The sequence below is a fragment of the Tyto alba genome, unplaced genomic scaffold (assembly GCF_018691265.1).
Source record: "Tyto alba isolate M040663 unplaced genomic scaffold, T.alba_DEE_v4.0 Super-Scaffold_21, whole genome shotgun sequence".
Classification (NCBI taxonomy): Eukaryota; Metazoa; Chordata; class Aves; order Strigiformes; family Tytonidae; genus Tyto; species Tyto alba.
Genome location: NW_024881295.1, coordinates 905,668 through 927,824, shown reverse-complemented (window position 1 = coordinate 927,824; position 22,157 = coordinate 905,668). Strand labels below are relative to the sequence as shown.

General features: G+C 46.1%; 1 protein-coding gene across 2 annotated transcripts; it reads left to right on the top strand.

Moving 5' to 3' along the window:
- Positions 1 to 18: 18 nt before the first annotated feature.
- LOC104356185 (C-type lectin domain family 4 member A) lies at positions 19 to 21,242 on the top strand. Of its 2 annotated transcripts, none has more exons than XM_042795149.1 (7): positions 19 to 10,386; positions 12,996 to 13,129; positions 15,449 to 15,565; positions 18,334 to 18,426; positions 18,985 to 19,136; positions 19,346 to 19,464; positions 20,635 to 21,242. In XM_042795149.1, exons 2-7 carry the CDS (start codon positions 13,063 to 13,065, stop codon positions 20,777 to 20,779), a joined length of 693 nt encoding a protein of 230 aa, XP_042651083.1. In that variant the 5' UTR covers positions 19 to 10,386; positions 12,996 to 13,062; the 3' UTR covers positions 20,780 to 21,242. The 2 variants fall into 2 exon arrangements, with proteins under 2 accessions (XP_042651083.1, XP_032839780.2); XM_032983889.2 differs by lacking the exon at positions 19 to 10,386 and adding an exon at positions 11,948 to 12,054.
- The last annotated feature ends 915 nt before the right edge of the window (positions 21,243 to 22,157 follow it).

Sequence of the window (22,157 nt, the reverse complement as noted above, 5' to 3'; positions counted from 1 at the left end):
AAGTGCATTATGGCCTGCAGACTGAACAAGAACATCTTTAGGAATGAATGGATTTAGGCTCTGTCTGGGTGAAGAAGTAGGAGCATGGAAGGAGGACACAAAAATGACCTATGGTTCTTCCAAATGGGGTAAACCCCTCTCCCCCTCCTCCCAAATCTACAACATGGTAGCAGGCATGACTGTAGGTGTGTGTGTGATGCTTGATAAGAATGTGGATAAAACTAGCAAGTGAGAAAACTTAGTTGCCCTGCCATTTAGCATTTTAGACATTAGAGGCTTCTACACCCTGCAGATGCTTTAAGAATTGATTCTTGCCACGCTTGTAAATGGGAAGCAGTCTCTCTGCTGACTGCAGAGATGAGCAAGGTGAGCCGAGTTGGCTCTTTGTCAGGGAGGATCAAGGGCAGGCTGCTTCGAAAGGGACAGCAAGATGGAAGCCAGTCACAGCAAGGCAGACAAGGGCAGTGGCCCTGCCAGCAAAGGAACAGCCCCACAGTACCTAAGCTGGAAGATCAGGTCAGGATGAGGATTTAGATCAGCCTGGTATATGGCCAGGCATGGACATGGCTGCCCTAGCTCAGGCAGGGATCAAAGGTGAGAACCTTAACTGAGATAACCTCAAGGGCAAACCTTGCTGAGGTTTCTCAAAGCCAGACACCTATATTATTTAAGCTGGACCTGAGTCCAGGCAGCCAATCCCCCAAAAGATGGAGAATGTGCTCAGGGCCCTGATGTTCCTCTACCAGGGCTGCTCACAGCCATCTCTTGCACAGTCACACTTGCTTGGTGTTCCTCTGCCAGACAGCAGAACTCTACATATGGTTGTGTTGAAAGTACAATGAAAGTCTCGCGGCCTGGGTGAAGATGAGAAGTCTTAACCTTTTAAGTCAGCTGGTTGAATGACACCAGTAAATGCTAGTGTCATTGTCAAATATTCTAGCATCTGTGGTGGCCAAAAAAAAATCATCCTCTACCTTTCTTCAGATCTAGGAGCAAAGCTGTTATCCTGTTTTGGTGAATAGGGTGAATGTGTTGCATAGGCCTTGACCAGGCAGAAAGTGAGGGGTCTTGTCCATGAGCTACGATGAAGCTTCTCTGACTTTTCCATAGGTAGTTGCAGCAAAAAGGGTTGAATAGCCTAAGAGGGTATTTCTCTGGAGTAGGAGGATTTTCAGGTGAATTGTACCTAAGGGATGTACTGGAATATACTCCTGTTTGTGTACAGAGGACTGGAAAACATTTCAGGAGGGAAAGCTTAGTCTTCTCTGGAGATCTTACCGGTCCCCATGTCTTTCCTTACAGTGAGGCCTGCTAGAACGCAACAGCTTGATGTGTCTTGTGCAAATCCTCTCCTCCTTCTCCTTGGCGACCATTAGGGGCAATCTTTCTGTCCCCAGTGGGAGAAATTGGCTGTGATGGTAAGTTACTGGTGAAATGACTTGGCCTGTGACTGGACTGGCTTGAATCTTCCCTTCTCTTCCTGCACTTTGTTGCCAGTGGTTCCTTCTAATGTTGCAGAAGCCAGTATGCAGGCTGCTTGAGACCTACAGTGTCTGATGTTGCAGACAATCGCATTCTCTAGGTAAAGGATTAAGGCCAGGCCTTTAAGGTGGATCAGCAAACTAAGCAATATCTCCTGAACATTTATTAAGTTCCACATAACAGATCGAGTGGTTTCCTTAGGCAGCTGGGAAGAGCTGTCCTCAGTCGAAGAGAGACAATGGTCAAAGGGAGAGGAAAGTTCATGCCAAATGGGAGACAGACTGTAACACATGGAAAGAGTCAAAAAACAGGTGACAAAGTGAAGATTCCAGTTTGGTCTGGTTATTGATTGTCACTTCTTCTGCGAGAGCTATAGTTGAGGTGGGATGTGAGCATTGCCTCCCCTTCCCCCATTAATTCTCTTCTACATTCTGTGACTTAAAACTCCTGTCTCACAGCTATGGAGTAACTGTTCCTACTACAGGCACACAATATGGATTGTAGGCACAAACTTGCTAGCTTTAACAAAGGATTGGTGCTGTGTGTAGACTCCCAAAGAAATGGAGAGAAAGAGATGTCCACTGGAAAAAATCAAACAAAGTAAAAAACAAACAAGAAACCAAAAAGCCCAAAGTCCTCCTGAACTTTGGTGATGACGGAACAGGATCTGAACCTGAACTCATCCTGTTAAATCAGCATAAACCTACACAAGCTCTAGCAGGGAGCACAACTGTGCTGTTAATGAATAAAACCAGAGCATTGGGGCCTATGTAGTTTACACACATTGTAATGCCTCAAGGTCTAGACAATCCATTGAGTACTTGTCACATTATGTGAACAACAGAGTCTCAGTCTAGAGACCGTTTTAGGTCTCTTTCATCCAAGTTAATAGGTTTGTCCATGCTAATAGCCAGGAAAAGTACACTGCAGGATGTAGAAACCTTCTAATTCAATAGCTTAATTTTGCCAACTGCCATTAGCTATAGCTGCATCTCCTCATCCAGAGTGGGGCCTCTGACAGGTGCTCATTGAAGCTGCCCCTAAGCATGGGAAGATCAGTCAGCAGCAGCTGGTGCATGTAGTGGCTCCTGACCAGAGTCACGTTTTGCCATCACTTATGTTTGGGGCAGGCCAGCCAAATAACTCGCAAGGGCCTGCTTTCCCTTTTTCCCAGGCATTGTAGGAGGGCCGTGCCTCCGTGTTGGGGCAGAGGCACCCGGCTTGCTTAGGAGACTGGTTTGTTAATCCCTGAAGCAGTCCGAAGAGGTGCTCCCTGAAGGAGGGAGCTGCCTGTAACTTGCAGCTTTTGTGTTGAGTCCTTGTGTTTAGATGTAAAGAGGTGGGGTGCTCCCCTGCCCTCCTAGCCTGGTCTGCAAGCCTGGCTGGGTTGGTGACAGCTGCGACCAGGGCTTGCAAGTTCAGTATCACCCGGGACCGTGTGCTGCCATCTGCTGCTCAATCGCCTTGTTGCGGGGCTTCTGGCAATCCCTGGGCTCAGCCAGCATCTCCAGGGATTGCCCGAAATCCCCAGCAGTCGGGAGTGGAGGGATGCAGGCAAACATCACCTGGGACCGGTCTAGCACTGGTGAAGTGTTCTCTGAAGAATCGAAGCTGGCGTCTGTCAGCAAGAGCATGCTGAATCCTGTGTTGGCTGCCTGCAGTGACCTCCCCTGGGCAGGGGAAAGCTGCACCTGGCAGGAATGTGGGCAAGGGCTGGACCTGGGTCTGGAACAAGCCAAAAAGCAGAACTGCAGCATCAGGAGGTGTCCCCAGGGGCATCTGAGATAGAGGGGAAAGGAAAAGGTGTCTTGACTTTAACACGAAGGAGTAGGAGGTAGGCAACCATAAGATGCCAGATCAAGAACTTTGTTGGATTTGGTTTAAAACAGACTGGAAGAGCTTTGGGTTACAGCAGAGTTTGTACTGTCTTTCACAGAATGCTTCCCTCAGTTCAGTAGCAGCTTTGCCTTCATGTGCACCAGTATCATAAGCATTCAAATACTTTCCTGAATGACTTAAACTTCACCAGGGGTCAGTTTTACAGAAACATAGTTGAAAGATTTGTTTTGTTTTGTTTTTTCTTCATATCTCTCGGTAGTTTGGCAGTAATGGAACTGGTGCTTCCAAATGTAGTCATATTCTGCTGTCTTAACATCATATGTGCTTCAGTGCCATCATACACAGACAGCATAGTGTAGGGCTTGGAACTGAGATGTCCCAGGGCAGGCACGTATCTTCTCTTGTGGAGATGCCGATGTGCATACATGTCTGTTGTCTCTGAAGTTTGGCATGTAGGAACTGAAGCTCTCACAGACTTTTTTCAAGTGAAGTCAAAGCACTTGTCCATAAGCAGTGATTATGGTGTTAAGCAAATTGTTCAAAGATGTGGGGAGATGCTACATCAGTAGCACTACACAATCCATCACTTTGGTTAGCTTACATGGACAAGGAACTGTGTTCCAGTGGGCAGCAGTGCCAAGAGGAGAGGGGTAGGAGAACATTTTCTTTGGAGGATATGTGCTAAGGGCTACAGCAGCATTGGCTGAATGTCTGGCTCACAGTTAGGGGCTGGTGTCACTAGTACCTAAAGCTGAAGTTAATCCCATGGGTGCATGTACAAAGTGTGCTTGGAAATGACCAGTGCATACTTTTTGGGTAGAAGAACAGGAAAAGTCCTTAAGCAATGTATTCCATACTAAAATAGGGTTACTGTAAGCTGAGAACCTGCCCTGGGTAGCCTGGTCTAGCTTCAGAAGTAGCCCTGCTTTGAGCAAGGTTTGAACAAGATACCTCCAGCCTGAACTATTTCCTAGCACAACTTTTGTGCTAGGCTGTGGTGATGTGGGGCCAGCAGTGAGCCAGCAGTGTCTAGTGAGACATCTGACGTGGGGGGTTTGTAGGTGATGGGGAATGCTGAGGTCTGATGGTGATCCTTCAGCTCAGGAAGAGCAGAAGCTGTGCAAGGACCGGCACGGTGTGCTGTGCCTGCCCAGTCTTGAAACACTAAATACGCAAATAACTGTGAACTGGAGGCAGAGTCTAAGAGGCATGGGCCACAGTGCTGCAGGCCAATGTGGGACAGCAAGGAGCACTTGGGCCTCTGTGTAAGTCCCAGCTGGCAACTCCAGGGCCCTTGGAGTCAATGCCAACTCCATACTGAATGCTGGCTTCCTGGAGAGCCACTTGCCCCCCTTCGCTTTACTGTGCCGACGCTGACTTCAGTGTCCTAGCATGGTAAAAGATGCGGGCACCTGAAGAGTGTGCCCTTCAAAAAGAAGTGCCCTTTCCCATCTGACCGTGTTGACGTTTGTGTTGTGCTCCTGCGTGAGGTGGGACCCCAAAGCAAGAGCCCTCACTACCTGGCATTAAAACTTCCCCAGCGTATTTCAGTGCTGAGGTGCCAGGGAGTGTCTGGCTGAGCTGACTGTACTCCCTGGGTTTGATTCACCTTTCTATGGTTGTTTCCAAATGGCTTTTGCCTTGTCCCACCCTGACTGGAAGCTTAGGTTGGCTGCACTGCTCTGGAGGCAGGTGGTGTCCCTCACCCCGCTGCTGGCTGGCAAGAGTGTAGCATGCAGTGGGTGCAGGGGCTCCAAATGGCGTGGGGGGCCTTGCTGGCTATAAGGTGCAGGGTAAGGGTCAGTACAGCCCATTTGCGATCTTCCTGAGAAATCTGCACTTGAGGGTAGGAGCAGTGTGAGGAAGCCACATGATGCCCATGCTGGGGGAAGCTCTGAAGGGCCCGAGAGGTTTGTGCTGCTATTCCAGTGCCATCTGGTGGGGCAGCCTCATCAGTGCAGCTCTGAGAAGGCTTTGCTGCATTCTCTTCACGTGCATGGAGAGGATGTGAAGATGTAGAGGGAAACAGCTTGAGATCAAATGAGAGTAGCCCTAAGGTTACCGCATGGATCTGGATGACCTTACCTGATAGTCCCCATACTTGCTTAGTGACTCTGGTTGTTTTCCATTTTTGTGCTTTTCTTTCTACTCCCCCAACTCCCACTTTAAAAGGAGGAAATGAGGTGCATTCACCTCACTGGGCAGAGGTGTAGCCAAACTGCAACCAAAGCTGTCAAGATCTATGTAATCCTTAGACAGACCTGACAATGAAGCATGAAGGATTGCTCCTGTGGGGAGGTGTTATGTGGCCACAGCTTGTTCATGCAAATCCCATGCGCCCACTCTAAGAAGCTAAACTTCACAGCCCTGCCTCTGAAACTGGCCGCTGGCTCTGTCCAGGACTTGGATCTGGCCCAGGTTTGGAGTCAGATATGCAGCTGTGGCGAGCAACTGCGGTATCTGGATCTGATCTCCCACGATTTCTGGCCTTGAGATCTGTGGCTTAGATCCAAAAGAGGAAGGAGGTGAAAGTGCGGTGTTCCCGGTAATAGCATAAAACAAAGCTGTGAGCTAATGCATCTGAATGTGCCTTCTGTTGGCTATGGCTGGATAATTTGTTAATTAGAGGAAATAGATGAAACTTTTCTATTCTGAATAAACAATCCTGAGGTAATGATATATGTGAAGAGGTGGGTCAGGGCTTCTTAACTCTTTGAAGTTTCCCTGGATACTGTTCTTGCTTCTCTTATTCCTTCCATTATACCTGAAGGGTTTTGGGAACCTATCATCACAGGTAAGCACATGACTTTCCAAAGCTGACGGAGTTTGAACTCCCTCAGCTTTGGGACATGGTCTGTTCGTCTTGAAACCCTCAGCTCTCCCTAAAACTTGGCAAACATGTGGGTGGCCGGAGGAATGCATGAACCCTTTAGGGGAGGAACATTTCTTTCTCATTTCTCCTACTTTTCTTTCCTTCCACCATGTTCTGCATGGTACTGTAACCACAACATTTTGAGTAGCTGCTGGTCTCTGTCAAAGTGCTAGAGTGTCGCGCTAGGTGGGTTTGCTGAGGGCACACAGTGTTGCTGACTCAGGCCTGCCTGTGGTGAAGTGCTGCCACCTGACAGAAATTAGTGTGGCTTTGCAGTGCTACCTTCTTTTTTATCCATCCTGCTCTCGCCTCCCTTTCTCACTCTCCATTCAGTTCTTCCCTGTTTCCTCTTCACCCCTGGATGATCAAATGTCTTTTCCTCTGAGCTTTCACAGCTCCGTATAACCCATTTCTTCCTAGGTCTCCTAGTATATCCGTATGGCACCCTGGTTCACCTTCTGCCATCAGCAGGGGTGAGAGCCTTCCAGCAGACGTCTCTTCTCGCTGCAGCTCTGGCCAGTGTTGTCAGCCATGGGCGAGGAGGGCATAGGATGTCTTTCCCTCAGGTCCCAGCAGTCTGCCGTGCTCCACACTGATCCCTGGAGCTGGGGGAACTCAGCTCCTACAGTGAGAACTGCAGCCTCCTGCCCTAACCAGTTCCTTGCAGCAGGGTACGCACTGGGATCATTGATTGCTGGATTCCCTCTAACCAGCCAAATCCCGCAGGAGCTCTCAAGGAGCATTCACTGCCTGAATCCCTTTGATTAGATATCTGCCATCCCTTAGTAACTGCTCAGTGTCAGGCCCTGAGGCCCCGTTCTTCATGCCTCAGTGCCTTTTTATGCTCTTCCCTTGGCTGCAAGGGCTCTGCTCTCCCTTTATTACCTCCGTGGCCTTAATCCCTAGGAGAGGAGCAAGGTGGTGTGTAGGGGGAAGACCAAGAGTGTAGCGTGCATTCAATTCTGATGCTCTTTTCAACCAGGTGCAAGGACAAAAAGCCAGGATTGGGTTTAGGCTGTCTTTATCTGAGTGATAGAAGACTGCACTAGCTAGAGGTGCCGTAAGAGCAGGTGATGGTAGGACTGTCCTGTCAGTGGGCAGCTAGGGACCAGGTAAGATCAGAGCAGACAGTTTTATGAATGGACTGGGCATGGGCTGTGCTTGAATAGGGTCTTGAGGGAAGAGGTCTTGTGAGAAGGTCTTGTGCTGTCAGTGCTCTATTTAAGAAAATAAACAAAACTACCCATAAGGCTGAGTGATGACAAATACTTAGTTACATGAATCACAGTAAATTGAGAAAATACAATTTGGCTAGAGAAATTTCCTCCCCCACCTCATTTCTGTTTTTCTGCCTTTCTTGCTCTCTGCTTTGTTTTCCAGAATGCAGCAAGCTGCCTGCCTTGTGTCTGTGCTCAGCAGAAGGTCCCAGAACCGGCAGAAGAGCAGAGGTGTTCTCCCTGTAAGACTGCTCTTATACCAAAGGTTGCCCCGCTGGCAGCTCAGGTGGCTGGGGGAGTCAAAACCTGCTCAGAGGATGAGAGCCACATCAGCAACACCCTTCATGCTGCTGTCTACAGAACCTCTAGCTGTGCTCTTAGCACCTGACTGTCTCCTGGCCAACCTCTACCTGATAGGCACTTTGGACGAGTAATCTAGAAATGACCATGACCATACCGATGTCAGTCCCTAAAGAATAAAAACAGGGCAAGCATACAAGATGTTCTCCTCTAATGCTTTGCCCCATTCCAAATGTTATCAGAATAGAAACTTGCCAAGTAGGGTACAGCTACTTTGCATTAAGTAAACCCTCAGTGCATTTCTCTTCGATTGTTTTTTCTATTTTCCACCTTTAAGACAAGTAAGATTTCGTGATGCTCAGCACCCTGGGTTAAGGAGTCCGTTGCCCTACTCTGTTTTTGAAGAACCACCTCCCTTCATTAAGTGACCCCTGTTCTCTTCTTTCAATGCCCCATAGTTCTTGTATTAAAAGAAACAGAAATGACTCACGCCTCAGTCAGCTTTTCCTTGATGATTTTTGTAAACCTCTCCTTCCATCTTTAGGGTAGAAATGTCCTATCTTAATTTGTTGTTCTTTATGTGGCAGTCATGTTATACCTTTTTTTTCACCTCTGTCTTTCTGTGAGCCTTTTCTGGACCCACTGTATCCTTGAAATGATTTGAGTTATGAGGATATAACAATACAGTGCTGTAACAAGATTTTATGTTCTGTTCTTTATACCTTTTTTTCACTATTCCTGATGTTTGTTTTGCTGTTCTTTCTGCCTCTGAACAGATTATCTCATACAACTGTTATAATCTGACATCTGAAGGAACTGCACATTAATTCCTACCCACTTTTCCTGTCTGCTTACCGTGACTGTCCACTTTGCTTATAAGTTTTTGCAGAGGAACTTCATGGGTAGCTAGATTATTCTCATGTATGTGATTATTGACCCCTTCAAAGAACTACAAGAGGCAGGATTTCCTTACAACAGTATATTGACTCTTCCCAAAGTACATCATAATTACACTTGTCCATTAATTTTATTATTTTGTTACAATTTCTATTAACTTGGCTGCTACAGACGTCAAGTCTTTAACTTCCTAAATCTCCCTAGGCTTCTCCCCTCCCCTCTCTGATATATTCCTTGCCATTCTGCTAGTCACTGACTAAAAGGCAGTTTAAGGCAAGAGGCCACCCACTGCTATTAGCAACTGTTTTACCCCTGAATTTCTTGGGAACCCCTGGGACCATCTTGCCCAGACTTATTAATTCCATACCTTTTGCTCAATCGCTTTTATTTTGGACAGGTCCCTTGGTTTAGTCCCCCACAAAGCATGATTCTTGTGCAGGAATCTCCATTTTCTTCCACTGTCACAAATAATTACTTTAGCTTTGTTTTGATGTTCTTGTTCTCTCTGACTGCTTCTTTTATACTCTGCTCTTAGGTTGTCTTAAAAGCTTGTGAAAAGGTTTCTGCTTTCAGTATCCATAGGAAAGGAATCATTGCTAGTTCTGATAGCTTCTGCTAGTGGTTTTTCAGACTCTTTTTTACCTTTGCTTTGTGATTTTACACTTACTGGAGGTCATGATCATTTAAATTTTACTCATTTGGATAAAGGGTCAGCTTGTTGAAGAATGCATACTAATAATCCATTTGGCTTGACATTTTAACCATGTCAGCTTCCTTTTGCCTTTTGTCAAATCTTCTAAAGAGGTACTAGGTGCTGGCTTTGGGCTGCCAATGTGACGTCCCTGTGTAACCTCGATGGTAATTGTGATGACTGAATGCCCTCAGCTGCCCCTTTCCATTCTGACTGGCATGTAACAAGTGTCTCATTTCCCTGCAGCTTCCACCACAGCTGTGCTCAACTTCAAAAGGGGATTTTTTTGGAACATGTAGGGTCACAGCTTTAGGACTCAAGTCCTTCTCTTTGCTTATGAATTCAATTATAACTCAACTGGTTCAGCTTGATTTTCAAAATCAGTAAGGCACATGCGATGGTTGCAATGGTGCTGACTCCCTGCTCTGACATGGACCTGCCTGACAAATTAGGTGAAACTGGCTGTGAGGTGGAAGGCTTGCAGAGACTACCTTATGCAAAATTCACTGACAGGTAGGGAAAAAAGAATGCTAACACCTCTGCTGCTTTCTGTTTGTGTCAGCTAGCCAATTGGTGCCTGCACACCTTGCAGAGCAACCACCTAAAGGCAACAGCTGGAGCACGAATAAGGAGAGAAAGCAGGACTGTTGTGGTGAGCAAACACGCCGGTCCTAGAAAGGAGCTGGGGCTTGTGAGGTGTGTGGGAAGTACCTGGCAGTGCTGAGTGGGGTTGAGATGAAAGATGTGTGTGGTGTTGTGGAAGGATGAGGGTGTACTGCAAGGCCTGGGCAGAACACAGGTGGAGGGAGAAGGGAGGAACTGAGGAGCTACGGTGGGAATACAAGGAAACAAAGCATGAATTTTGGGGGGTTTTTAAGCAAGTTTTTTTTTTTTTCTATTTTCAGTCCCACAGCTAACTGCTGGACTTGATTCTCCCTATCTCCCACCCATCAGTGCACATGAAATTCAAAGCACAAATTTTACTGTTGGGAATATCACGTCGCTGTTGTTGTACAAGAGCCCAGCATTGCATCCTATGGAAGTATGATTCAAGGTTGAATTTGGACAGCAAGCAACAACTCTGATGGGTGAGAAGGAAGAATCGAGCTGTCTCCTGATGTTCAAGGGCAATTTAGTGTATTCTAATAAAATCAATAGCTAGATCCTGAATTTACGTTTGAAATGCCTCAGTTGTGTTTGGAAATGTGTTTCAATGGCAAAAAACCTCATGAAGCTGCAATACGACTTTCTTCTCTGTCTGCTGATTGTATTTCCTGTTTCTTCACAGTGGGGAGTTTGAAACCATGCCAGGAAGTAAGCTTTTTCCCCATGAGACTGAGTCTGTTATGGCTTGTTTGGCTGAGGACAGAGGGGAAACACAGAGAGGATTACTCTGACTGAAATCCCAGCGTGAAATTTGAGGGCATAACTAGGTTTCAGCAGGCACTTAGGGAGGATTAGTTCTAGTGAGAGGGACATGCCTGAAGACAAAGGGAAGTGCTGGAAGGATGTTGGAAAGAAAAGTGGGCAACATGCATCTTCTCAAGGGACCAGACTTCTGTCTTGCAGCTTATATAAAAGTCTTCTTATATAAAAAAAGTGCTATTATATAGAAAATACAATATATAAATTTATAAAATATATAAAAATATAAACCACAAAATTATGTAAAAATATATGAAAATATAAAATATATTTTAAGAGCTATTATATAAAAAAAAAGCTCTTATATTAAAAAAGTCTTCTTACATGAAAGTCACCCTCTGCACACACAATACAAAAAGGACAGGTGAAGCCAGCTCAGTGTACACAAGACATGAGGAGGCTCCTTGGTAAAGAAATCCAGATATGTGTGCCCCATTCTGTTTAGGGGCAGCTCTCCGTAATCTGTGTTCAGATGTCCACCACAACCCTCACTTGCCCTTTACCTTCTGCCACATTGTTCTCCTCCGTTGACTGAAGCATGTTCTTCCTCGCACTGTCCTATCTCACCTCCATCTCGGCCCTGTGTACCCTCTGTGCCAGCTCCCTCGGTGTCCTGTGGGTGTCTCACTCTCGTCTGCCTCGAGGAAATTCCAGCTAGCCAAACCAACCAAGCAAAGCTTCCTCCTCCTTCCTTCTGGTTGTTTTGGAGACCTTATTGAAAATGATCAGAAGGCTGGAACACCTTTCCTATGAGGAGAGGCTGAGAGAGTTGGGGTTGTTCAACCTGAAGAAGAGAAGGCTCTGGGGAGGCCTTACTGCAGCCTTTCAGTGTATAAAGGGAGCTTTTAAGAAAGATGGAAAAAGACTTTTTACAAGGGCCTGTAGCAACAGGACAAAGGACAAAGGTTTAAACTGAAAGAGAATGGCTTTAGATTGGTTACAAGGAAGAAATTCTTTACAATGAGGGTAGTGAGGCCCAGGAACAGGTTGGCCAGAGAAGTTGTGGATGCTCCTTCGTTGGAAGTGTTGGAAGAAGCCAGACTGGATGGGGCTTTGAGCAACCTAATACAGTGAAAGATGTCCCTGCCCCTGGCCAGGGTTTGGACTAGATGACCTTTAAGGCCCCTTCCAAACCAAACCATTCCATGATTCCTATCTGCTGACTGAATCCTTCTCACTCTTTTTCTCCAGGGTATTCTGGACCACTGTTTCTTCTCAGAAGTCTTTCTGATTCAGCATGTATCTCAGCAGCCTTTTCCCCTTATTGTCTCCTTTCAACATCTGCCACAGCTTGAAATCAGACTAAACAGTAGCCTGATGTTTTCCCCAAGGTAATACCAAAGGCCTTTACTGGAAACTAGGAAAGGGAGATAAATGGCAGTGTTGGAGCAAAAAATAGAAGCCAGCCCTTTTCAGCCTCAGAAATGAAGCCTGACTCCCTGAAGCAAGCACTGCTCTGAACTTTCACAGGCTGTAAATCATGTTGTGATAGAAAGGTCTCTGTGTATGCTCTTCCCAATAACCTCTCAAACCAGCAACACCATTTTTTTTTATTCCACTTTGCTTGTCTTCTTCCCCAACCCTGGCTTCATCCTTCTCTGTTTCTCCTTGGATATATAAAACTTCTGATTATTTCTATTCCTCTGCCCAAGGCTGCAACTCCCCATTCTCACTTCTACAGGAATGGTTCATTGTTTGAGATTTGTTCTAGTGCTAGCTGCTAAATGAGGCTGACTTCCCAGGATGAGGCATAGCATGTGATACTTAATGTATTAAATGGATATTAAACACAAGAGCCAAATGAGGGCAAAATACATTTTGTATTGGGTTATGCTGCAGGTTAAACTGGGCTAAGACTCACGATAGCTGCAAATCTAAGAGCAATGGTAGAATTACTAACAGACAAAGAAAGTAATGAAGATCAGGGAGGGACAGAGAGTTAAAAAAGAAGGGTGAAAAAAATTAAAACCCAAGATATCTTAAAAATGAAACCTACCAGCTGGGAATCTGACATGAGGAAGGAGGAGTGCAACTTCCTTTTTAGTTGTCAAGTTCTCATTTTTCTTTTCTCTCTGAGAAGTTTCCATAGGGCCAGGGCTGATTTCCTGGGCTAAGAAACTGAAGATCCGTTCAGAGCATTTCTGAGCTCCCAGGAATTCTCAGGGTATCGCCAGTGCTCCCAGTGTTCAGCACAACATTCTTTGACAGACAGAGGGTGAATGAGCAGTTGGGAAATGTGCAGTAATTTATTGGTGTCTCCCTCTGCAACTAGGGACCTGAAAGGCCCACCTTTCATGTGGCAAAACTAAGGACAGGGCCAGTGTTCACACTGTGATTAAATGGCATCAGAAATCACCTACGCTGAGGTGAAGTTCAAGAATGCATCACCAACTGCAGCAGTTGAAGGTAAGGAATGGATGGGTTACTCAGGGGGAGGGGACCTTGGGGGGGGGGTTGGCTGAAGAACAGGGATAAGAAACTTTTCCTTCTGTGACTCTGGTTCCTACATGGTCTTGAGAAATCGGTGAGAAAAAGGAGCAGTCTATCATTACATGAGCAGAAGACTGGAGGAGTTTTGGAGCAAGAGGATCAAGGAATGTCTACAAGAGGAGAGGTGGGACTCTTTAGGTGATTGGAGTTGCAACATGAACAAGGATGACTACTGGGAGCACAGACAATAAGATTCAAATGAGCATTCAGTAAGGAACCTGTTTGGGCTCCCTTAGTCCCCTGGTTGCAACACCAACAGTGGCAAATAGTAGAGGGTCCAGGATGGTTGCTGTACAGTAATAGTGCTTGGCTCTGGTACAGCACAGGTATTATCTGCCTCCTTACATATTATGTTGTTGGATGAGAGAGTAATTTTTGGACAAATACTGAGTACCAACAATAGAGACTATGGTTTATTACAGTCTGGTCTGTTACAAAGGTGGAGGGGCTCCCACAGCAGCAAATGGCAACAAATAAGTCCAAGACCCTGGTTACTACTGATCTTGCCTCTCAGAGAGTGAGGCTGCAGATTCTGGCTTCTGGAGAGAGCAGCAGTAGAGACTAACGTCTCCTTACAGTGGACAGTCAGTTGCCTCTGCAGCTCCATGAGAGGTGGCACTGACTGCAGAAACTTAGACTTCCATTGTCCTTGGAGAAGAGAGTCCCAAAAGTTAAAAGTAAGAATGGGCTTGAAAAAAACACCCTAAAAGATACAGAGGAAGAATTTAATTCAGTGATTGATGTCTACCACTACTGATAAATAATTAACACACCAAATGCAAATTTATAATGCTTTAAAAAAATCATGTTTGTAAAATGGTGCCTTTGCTAGATTTTATGCAAGTTTAAGTCATATTCTGATCAGTATATATTCTGCAGTCATTATGCCACAAGTACGAGCACACAGAGATTTCCCGTGTATGGCTCGTTTCTTCCACCCTTAGATACAGGACCCTACACAACAGCAGGTTCCAGAGGGATGACTGGTCAGATCTATTGTCTGACATAGATGGGTGGACTCCAAATCATGATCCGGGTCCTTGTTTTCACTACAGACAAAAACTCTGCATAGAAAAACATGATTTGGCCAGGGAAATCTGGGTCTTGTCTGTCTATGAATGTTTTCTCTTCTGATAATGAAAGATGATGCTTTTTGACCTGCTGCAGCAACCTCCCCCAGGCCTTTGGAAATTAGTCAGAGGGATTCCCCAATCAGCAGGTGTCTGGAAATCTTGCTTATTAGGCATGATGGCAGGTACATGTGGCTGCCGACAGACTTAGGAGTTTCATGCTGAACAAGATCTGTCTAAAGCTTATCACTAATCTCTCCAAAACTTCTTTACTTCTGTCCTGCAGGGATGTGCTGCTGTCTCTTTACCCTCCTGTTTGCCCTGGCTTGTGTACCTGCCACAAGCTAGAACAGTCTCCTAACAAGCATTTGCTTCTCCTTCCCTATGACCCATTCTCCTGCCTGCTCCCAAACCTCCTCAGTACTGGCAGTATTCATCTAGACAAAGGTCAGGCACCAGCAAGTCTGAATCTGAGTGGAATGCTTTACTCAGGCTGCTGGACACAGCCCTCTGTTCTCCCCAGGCATCCAGCCTTGCACAACCTAGTTTTACTACAGCAAATCTCTGAATTCTGGCTTGGAAAGCAGAGATGGAAGGGAATTTTTTTGTTTTGTTTTGTTTATCTTGCAATGACTCTGTGCCATCACAGCTTTGCACATTTTTTGTCTCCTGTCCTTATCTGGCTTACGCCACCTTTTTCTACACAGAAAGTCCAAAAAGCTAAGAAGGAACTGAAGCAGGCATAAAAATTTTTCTGGGGAGAAAGAAGAAGTCAACATGAAATCTTCATATGAATGTCTCAAGTATCACAGATAGAGAGATGTTGTATTTGGCAGCTTTGGTCTCAATCTAGAAATACATGGTTTCAATCCAGATATTGAGGTCTTGTGAAGGCCTCACCCCCAAACACTAGCAATTAGCTTTGCCAGTTCACCAGCTTGGCTGGGATCTGTGAACACGGTCGCTGAACCTGACCTTCTCCAGAAACCAGGGATCCCCTGCTCTGTCCCAATCTGCCCTTCTCCCAAACTGTGTAACTTCCACATCAGAACAAAATTACATTTTTTTGGAGCCGCTCTCCTTTGAGTTATACATCCTTGGTATGTGGACTGACTAAAGCATCACTGACTGTGGTGCTGTGTTTGGTGTGTTTCTTCACTTTTAGTACCTCCTGAGACAAAGAAGCATGAGCGTCATCCCCAGAAATACCCGCAATGGCTCCCGTGGCTGATTTCACTGCTGCTCCTCTTGGTGTGCATTGCCCTTGTTATTACTCTCCTTGGTGAGTATGTGCAGGCTGGTTACAGGAGACAGGTCTGGGGGGAAGTGTTGGGAGAAAAGCAGAGAAATCAGAGCCCAGAGGGCAATCTCTTCCAACCAGGAGGCAGCTTTTACTCAGGAACAATTTTGTCATGAGAAAGGATGCAAGCACCAATATTTGGGCTCAGAAAACCTGAATGTTGAATATTTGAAATGTGTTTTTAGGAGCAAAATCTCTCCTGACTACTTAAACATTGGGGATTTAAGGGTACAGTTGTGACATGACACAGACTTCTCCCTTGTGGGCCAGCCAAACCAGATGTTTTGGCCAGCTGGTATGTGGGAGCTAGGACTACCACAGGATTATGCCAGATGGTTCTGTTATACCCACTCTCTTTCTTAGAATGATGGAAAGAGTTAGGTGGGAAGGGGCTTCTGGAGGTCTCTAGTCTAATGCCCTACATGAAGCATGGGCATCTTCAGAATTTCAGGGTTGTTTGGACTTTCTGTAAGGTCTCAGGCTTTTCTGCCCTGACTTTGTATACATCTATATACATCCCCCAAATATTCCACTGTTTACTCTGAGGCCTTTTCAGTGTTCGCAGATTGCACATCCCTATCTTGCACCATCTCTTTGGAACTGTGGAACAATTCTCTACCTTCATAACACACAAAAAAGAACTTAATTACATTCAGCAGAGGGGTCAAAAAATGGAGATAGAAGAACAAGTGTCTATATAGGCAGCTGCATCTGCACTTGAGCTCTCTAAGGTGCTTGGACATGCTTCACATCCTAATGGAAAAAATGGCTTTTTACAGTCCTGGCATCTCTAGGATTAACTGTGCAGTACAAACTCTCACACCTTTTTAGTGTTAATTGCAGTATACTAGAATATTTCATAAAAAGTTATTCTTGCACACAATGTTTGTGGAGATGGTGATCACTGTTTCATTCTTTTTTTCTTCCAAAGGTCATTCATGGCATGTTTGTACAAATTGTCAATAAAGGTGATGGATTCTGGAAGAGGCATATTGTCTGGATAAATTTCTGCCCTTCCTTTTGCTGTCATTAGTACCCGAGTCCCAGAAGTTTGTATTGCTTTCTTCCCAAATGTATAACTTTTCACAGGACTCTGTCAAACGTTTGGGGAGTTCTAGGTTGGGCTGTTAGAGTCTGATAGAGTCTGGCCAAGGTTTTTTAGATATTTCACACATGGAAGGTTTAATCTTTAATGGCAAATTTACTTATCCAAGTTAATTGATGTTGTATAGGATTTTGATTTAGCAGGGTGCTACAGCAATGTATTTAATGAAAACATGAGAGTAGCAATTTCAATGCACAGTTGAATCATGATACAAATGTGATTCTAATTACCAGCCTCTTTGATATGCTCAACATCAAGACACTAGGTGTCCACAGTGACCAAGAAGAAATATGTGGGTTAAAGCCAGTTCAGGCCCATTGCTTTCTTCAGAGATGTTTTTGTTATTAATTCATTTTTTTACACTACTTTGGGCTAAGCCATGTATACACTCCCTCCATGCTGATCTGGCTAACTTAGGAAGACATTGCTCTCTTTTTGATCTTTCTGAGAGATGAACAGTTATACAGCTGGTCAATTCACTCAGCTGATAGAAACGGTTGATTCACTGAACTGAACTAGAAGAAAGGCCATCCTCTGGTCCCATTTGTATTGAGAAGAGGTCACCTTTCTTTGCAACAGGTGTGGCCAGTCACACATCACCCTTGCCCATCTTTTCTTCCATTACAGGAATTTACGAATCAGGCACAAAGGCTACTATGATTACTCTGCCCTTCTCACTAGTAATATTTCTAAATGAAATGGTTGATAAAAATAGACATCTGTATTACTTAGCACACCCTGATCAGCTTCCAATCAATATCCTTGAATGTTTGAGTTAGTTAATGATAAGTCCTTCCGGTTGTGGATGTGGCCTGCTGACACTAGTCACCAACACTATTATTTCCCATAAACTGGCTAGTAAGTCCTAGGAGTTTACCTTCCACCCTGGTTTCACCAGCTCTAGCTATTATGTGATTACCTTCACCTGGACTGTCTTTGTTGCTGATGAAATAGGTCCATCTGATGTATTGCTTGCCCAAACTACTGTTGATGTCTAGCTTAGGAAGAGATAAACTGTGCCACTGAAGTGCTGCTTTGTATTCACCTATTGTAAAGAAATTTCAACAGACAGGTAGCTACATGGTAAATGCCTATGGTTGGGTGGAATCAATCCCACCCTGTCTGCCATGTCCTCGGTGTGATGTCCTTCCAGCGGTCCTTCTGCTCTCTGACATGCAAGATTGCCTCTTTCTGGCTGAGAGGGCAGCAGTACAACTTGTTTGGGCCCGTTTTCTCTGAGCCGTGGACCAGGGATCAACTAAGCCCACACCTTCAGCTCCACAGCACCCAAGGAGGCCTGATGTCAGCTGCTCCTGCTGAGACAGAGTCTGTTGACAAATCGCAGGCTGGCTATGGCCACCAGGCACTGCCTGGGTGGGCCACAGGCTTCTCTAGCTTTGTTGGCCAGGTCATCCTGGCTAGATCTTGTCAGTCAGTGGGTGGAGGAGTCCTTGCAGGCATCTGTGGGATGTTGGGAGCAGAAACACCTGTTCTCTTTGCTTGTGAAATGGAAAAAGACAGTCCAAGGAGAGGCGATGCTGGGACAGTGCTTGGTTGGGAAAAGGGAGAGGAGTGAAGCCCAGAGATAGTGTGTGAGGAGATGTGAGGGAGGGATAATCCTGCTGCCTTTCCTCTCCCTTTCCAGTTGCTCCCTCCTCCCACAGACGTGACCAGCCCACAGCACTGCAGCAGAATTTCATGGAGTGGCAGTGTGTCTTGGCAGTGCCACAAGACAAAGGTCAGTAGTGGTGGCAGGTGTGCAGAAGGTCTTTGGGAAGGGGACAATGAATGCTGGGGACTGTTCTGACAGCAAGCAGCAGCAGGAGCAGACTCCAGAGAGGCAGACTCCAGGGGAGAGAGATGGGGAGAAAAAGGATTTCCTGCTAACAGCTCAGGGGGAGGGCAGGGTGGCTGTGAACACTAACCAAACAAAAGGAACAGCATACAGAGGCACAGAGAAGGTTAACAATGGAGCAAAATGGAGAGAAGCAATGTCCCCTCTTCCCTGGGGCTAAAGGCCCAAAGGAGATTGCACAAGGAGAAGTCAAACCTGATCACCAAAATAACTTTGTCAAGACCTGAGATCATGTTACAAGGATTACCATGGATTTGTGTACATAAAGCTCACTGGTCATACCGCAAAGCAGTGAGAGAAAATATCTGTATTATCCGTGTTTTTTCTGTCAGGAAGAGTGATCTAAAGAGAACATGAGCATTGTCTCTGGAGAACAGGGATCCTTGCAATCACTATCTCTCTTGTTATTAGCATTCATCTCTGCGGTCTTTCTGTGCACAGACCAAGGCTGGACATGCTGCCCGAAGGGCTGGAGACACTTTCAAAAGAGCTGCTATTATGTCTCAGATGGTATGATGTCTTGGGTTGAGAGTGTGCAGAACTGCACTGGGATGGGCTCCCACCTCGTGGTCATCAACAGCAAAGCAGAGCAGGTAGGTGCATGGCTGAGAGAGGCACCCAGCAGCCAGAGACCCAGTGTCAGGCCATGGAGGGGACTCAGAGCCCCTCCTTGTTCTGCAGGGGAATGGAATGGCCTTTGTATCCCTTCAGCACTGGCCTCCCTCTGCCACCAGCCCCAGCCCATGGGCACTCCTCTGCTCAGTCCTGCACCTCATGAACATTGCACTCTCTTGATTTCCAGGTTTTCCTCTCTGAGGAGCTACGACAGTCTCCAGGAGATAATTACTACATTGGTCTGAGTGCAGAGAAGGTGGGCCAGTGGCACTGGGTGGACCAGACTGCACTTAATGTGACAGCAGCGTGAGTATCCCTGAATGGGGAGTGTTTGATGTGGCTCCTGGTAGTGCAAGAAAGGAGTGGAGATGTGAGGGTGTCTGTTGGTGCATGAGAGGAAGGTGAGACAAATCCTTGTGAGAGGTCAGTGATGGAGCAGGAAAGGGCTGTGTAGGACACCAGGTTCACACAACCCTATCTATGCTGGCTATTGGTTATTGACTGTATTATTGGTTATTGGTTATTAATTATACTATTAACTACCTGTGACATGGCCATTGTTGCAGTTGAGATGGATGCGGCACATTCATTGAGTTGCGAGCAAAGCCAAAAGCCAAAAGCCAAAAGCCTAAGTTTATTGTCTTACAAGCCTTATATATATATTTCTTAAACATATGTGTTCTTAGTTTATTGGTTCAACCCAAGCCCAACAGTTCATGATTGGATGACCTTATCCTTCTTGACACATCTGCTGTTTTTCTTGCTGGGTTTCTGCTGTTCTCATGTTCTGTTAAGTTGTTTACATCTGAAGTCCCAGCCTCTTCTTTCTCATGTGTACACGGCTATCTTATCAAGATGCAGTCTCAGCTACTTTTTCTTTCTCATGGGTACATGGCTGTCTTATCCAGGTCAGTGTCAGTTGTCTCCATCTCAGGGTCCTCAGGCCAGCTGTGGACCCCCACAGGCCATCAATGCTGGAGGCACAGAAGAAGATGCATCTTGTCAGCAGGAAGAACCCTTCAGAGATGGCCAGCCTTGCCTGACCTCCATAGTGTCCCTAGCATGCCTATGTGCATGTGTGTGCACGGGCACGGCTAGTGTTGTGATGCTGTGGAAGCGATGGGGCACCGGGACTGATCACCATGGCTGGCCTTGCTGTGACTTCTTCCAGAGGACAAACTTGCCCTAGAGTCAGACACACGCTTCTACTGGGTGTGAAGTGAATGGTGTGAGTGGTGGTGAGCAACTACCCCCACCAGGACTGAGCTGGGCCCAGTTGTGTTGGCTACAGAGAGAAGGCAGGTTTCCACATTAGACCGGTGCCAGTGGCATATCAGAGTGGGTGGGTACTGCTTCTGTCCACGAATAGGCATCTGGAATTTTTCTTTCCTCTCCAAGCCTTGCAGCCTGCTGTGGGCTTTTCCAACAGTGCTGTACAGGGTACACTGAGTCGTTACACATCTGTCTCTATCTCAGGTTCTGGCGGAAAGATGAACCAAGTAATAAAGATGATCAGAAGTGCGTTGTAATCCATAGGACTTCAGAACGACCCAACAACTGGAATGACGTCAAATGTGGGAGACATCATCGCATCTGTGAAGCTGCAGCAGTAACTGTGTGATGGAGATACCCTCATCCTGAGTAAAACTGAGAGATGAGCAGTGAGCTGGGAACAGTGCAGGGCTGTGTTGGGAGGGATGGGGGGCCATGGAGCCTGCATCTTCACTGTGCTGGGTGGGATGATGTGACTGGGAGTGATATTAGTCAGTGTCCAGCATCCCCAGTGCATGTAGTGGCTCAGGGAACACATGAAGTCTCAGGTTCATCAAAGCAGGTTCTGGGCTCTTGTGCCATCCTCACTGAGTGGGTTCAGCAGCCACTGGCAGAAAAGAGGTTGAGTTCTCTAGGAAGAAGACACAGGGAAGGAAGACAGATGTTCAGAGCTGCAATTTCCTTTGTCTCCTAGATCAGAGAAGTCTGCTTTTTGTTGAGTCACACAGAGAATGTCCTCTAGTTGCACTGGTTTTGTTGAATACTGATTTTTTATATAAGAGAAAATACAATATTAGACCAAGGAAAAAGGCTCTGTGCTGTGTGTGCATCTCTCTTTCTCTTTCCCTCTAAGCTGCAGGTGTTTTGTATAATCATAGAATCATAAAATGGTTTGGGTTGGAAGGGACCTTAAAGATCACCTAGTTTCAACACTGCTGCCATGGACATGGGCATTTTCCACTAGATCAGGTTGCTCAAAGCCCCGTCCAACCTGGCCTTGAACACTTCCAGGGAGGGGGCAGCCACAGCTTCTTTGGGTAACCTGTTCCAGTGTCTCACCACCTTCACAGTAAAGAATTTCTTCTTTATATCCAATCTAAATCTACCCTCTTTCAGTTTAAAGCCATTACCCCTTGACCTGTCACTACAAGCCCTTGTAAAAATTCCCTCTCCAGCTTTCCTGTAGGCCCCTTTTAAGTACTGGAAGGCTGCTCTAAGGTATCCCAGTACCCTTCTCTTTTCCAGGCTGAACAACCCCAACTCTCTCAGTCTGTCTTCAGAGGAGAGATGTTCTAGCCCTCTGATCATCTTTGTGGCCTGCTCTGGGTTCACTCCCCCAGGAGGAACAATCCACACCACCTTCCTCAGCCACTTCCCTGTATGCTCTATGGGGACCTTATCTCCTCCCACAGTATGTAGAGGGTTTGTTTGGGCAGGACCAGGATCAAAAGATGTTGCTGTGCCAGGATACAGCCTTATGCAACTACTGCAGTAGAATTTGCATCCACCCAGTAAGAGTAAATCCCTCAGAGACAACGTGGCTTCATAGTTCCATTGCACACAGCCAAAGCGCTGGAGGCAGCTGGGGACAGGAAACCACTTCTAGGGATATTATGAGTATTTGTTTCCATGATTAAAGGTCTTGTCCCAGAGAGTAACAGGAGCTTGTGCCAGAAGTCTGACCAAGGTCAGGTCATGCTTAACCTGGAGTTGTCTCCAGTGGCAAA

Excerpts from the sequence above, each read along its gene's own strand:
- LOC104356185 (XM_042795149.1), top strand. The coding sequence starts at position 13,063 with ATGGCATCAGAAATCACCTACGCTGAGGTGAAGTTCAAGAATGCATCA. Across the intron at positions 15,566-18,333 it reads CCTTGTTATTACTCTCCTTG|TTGCTCCCTCCTCCCACAGA; the intron begins GTGAGTATGTGC and ends CTCCCTTTCCAG. Across the intron at positions 19,137-19,345 it reads TCAACAGCAAAGCAGAGCAG|GTTTTCCTCTCTGAGGAGCT; the intron begins GTAGGTGCATGG and ends CTTGATTTCCAG.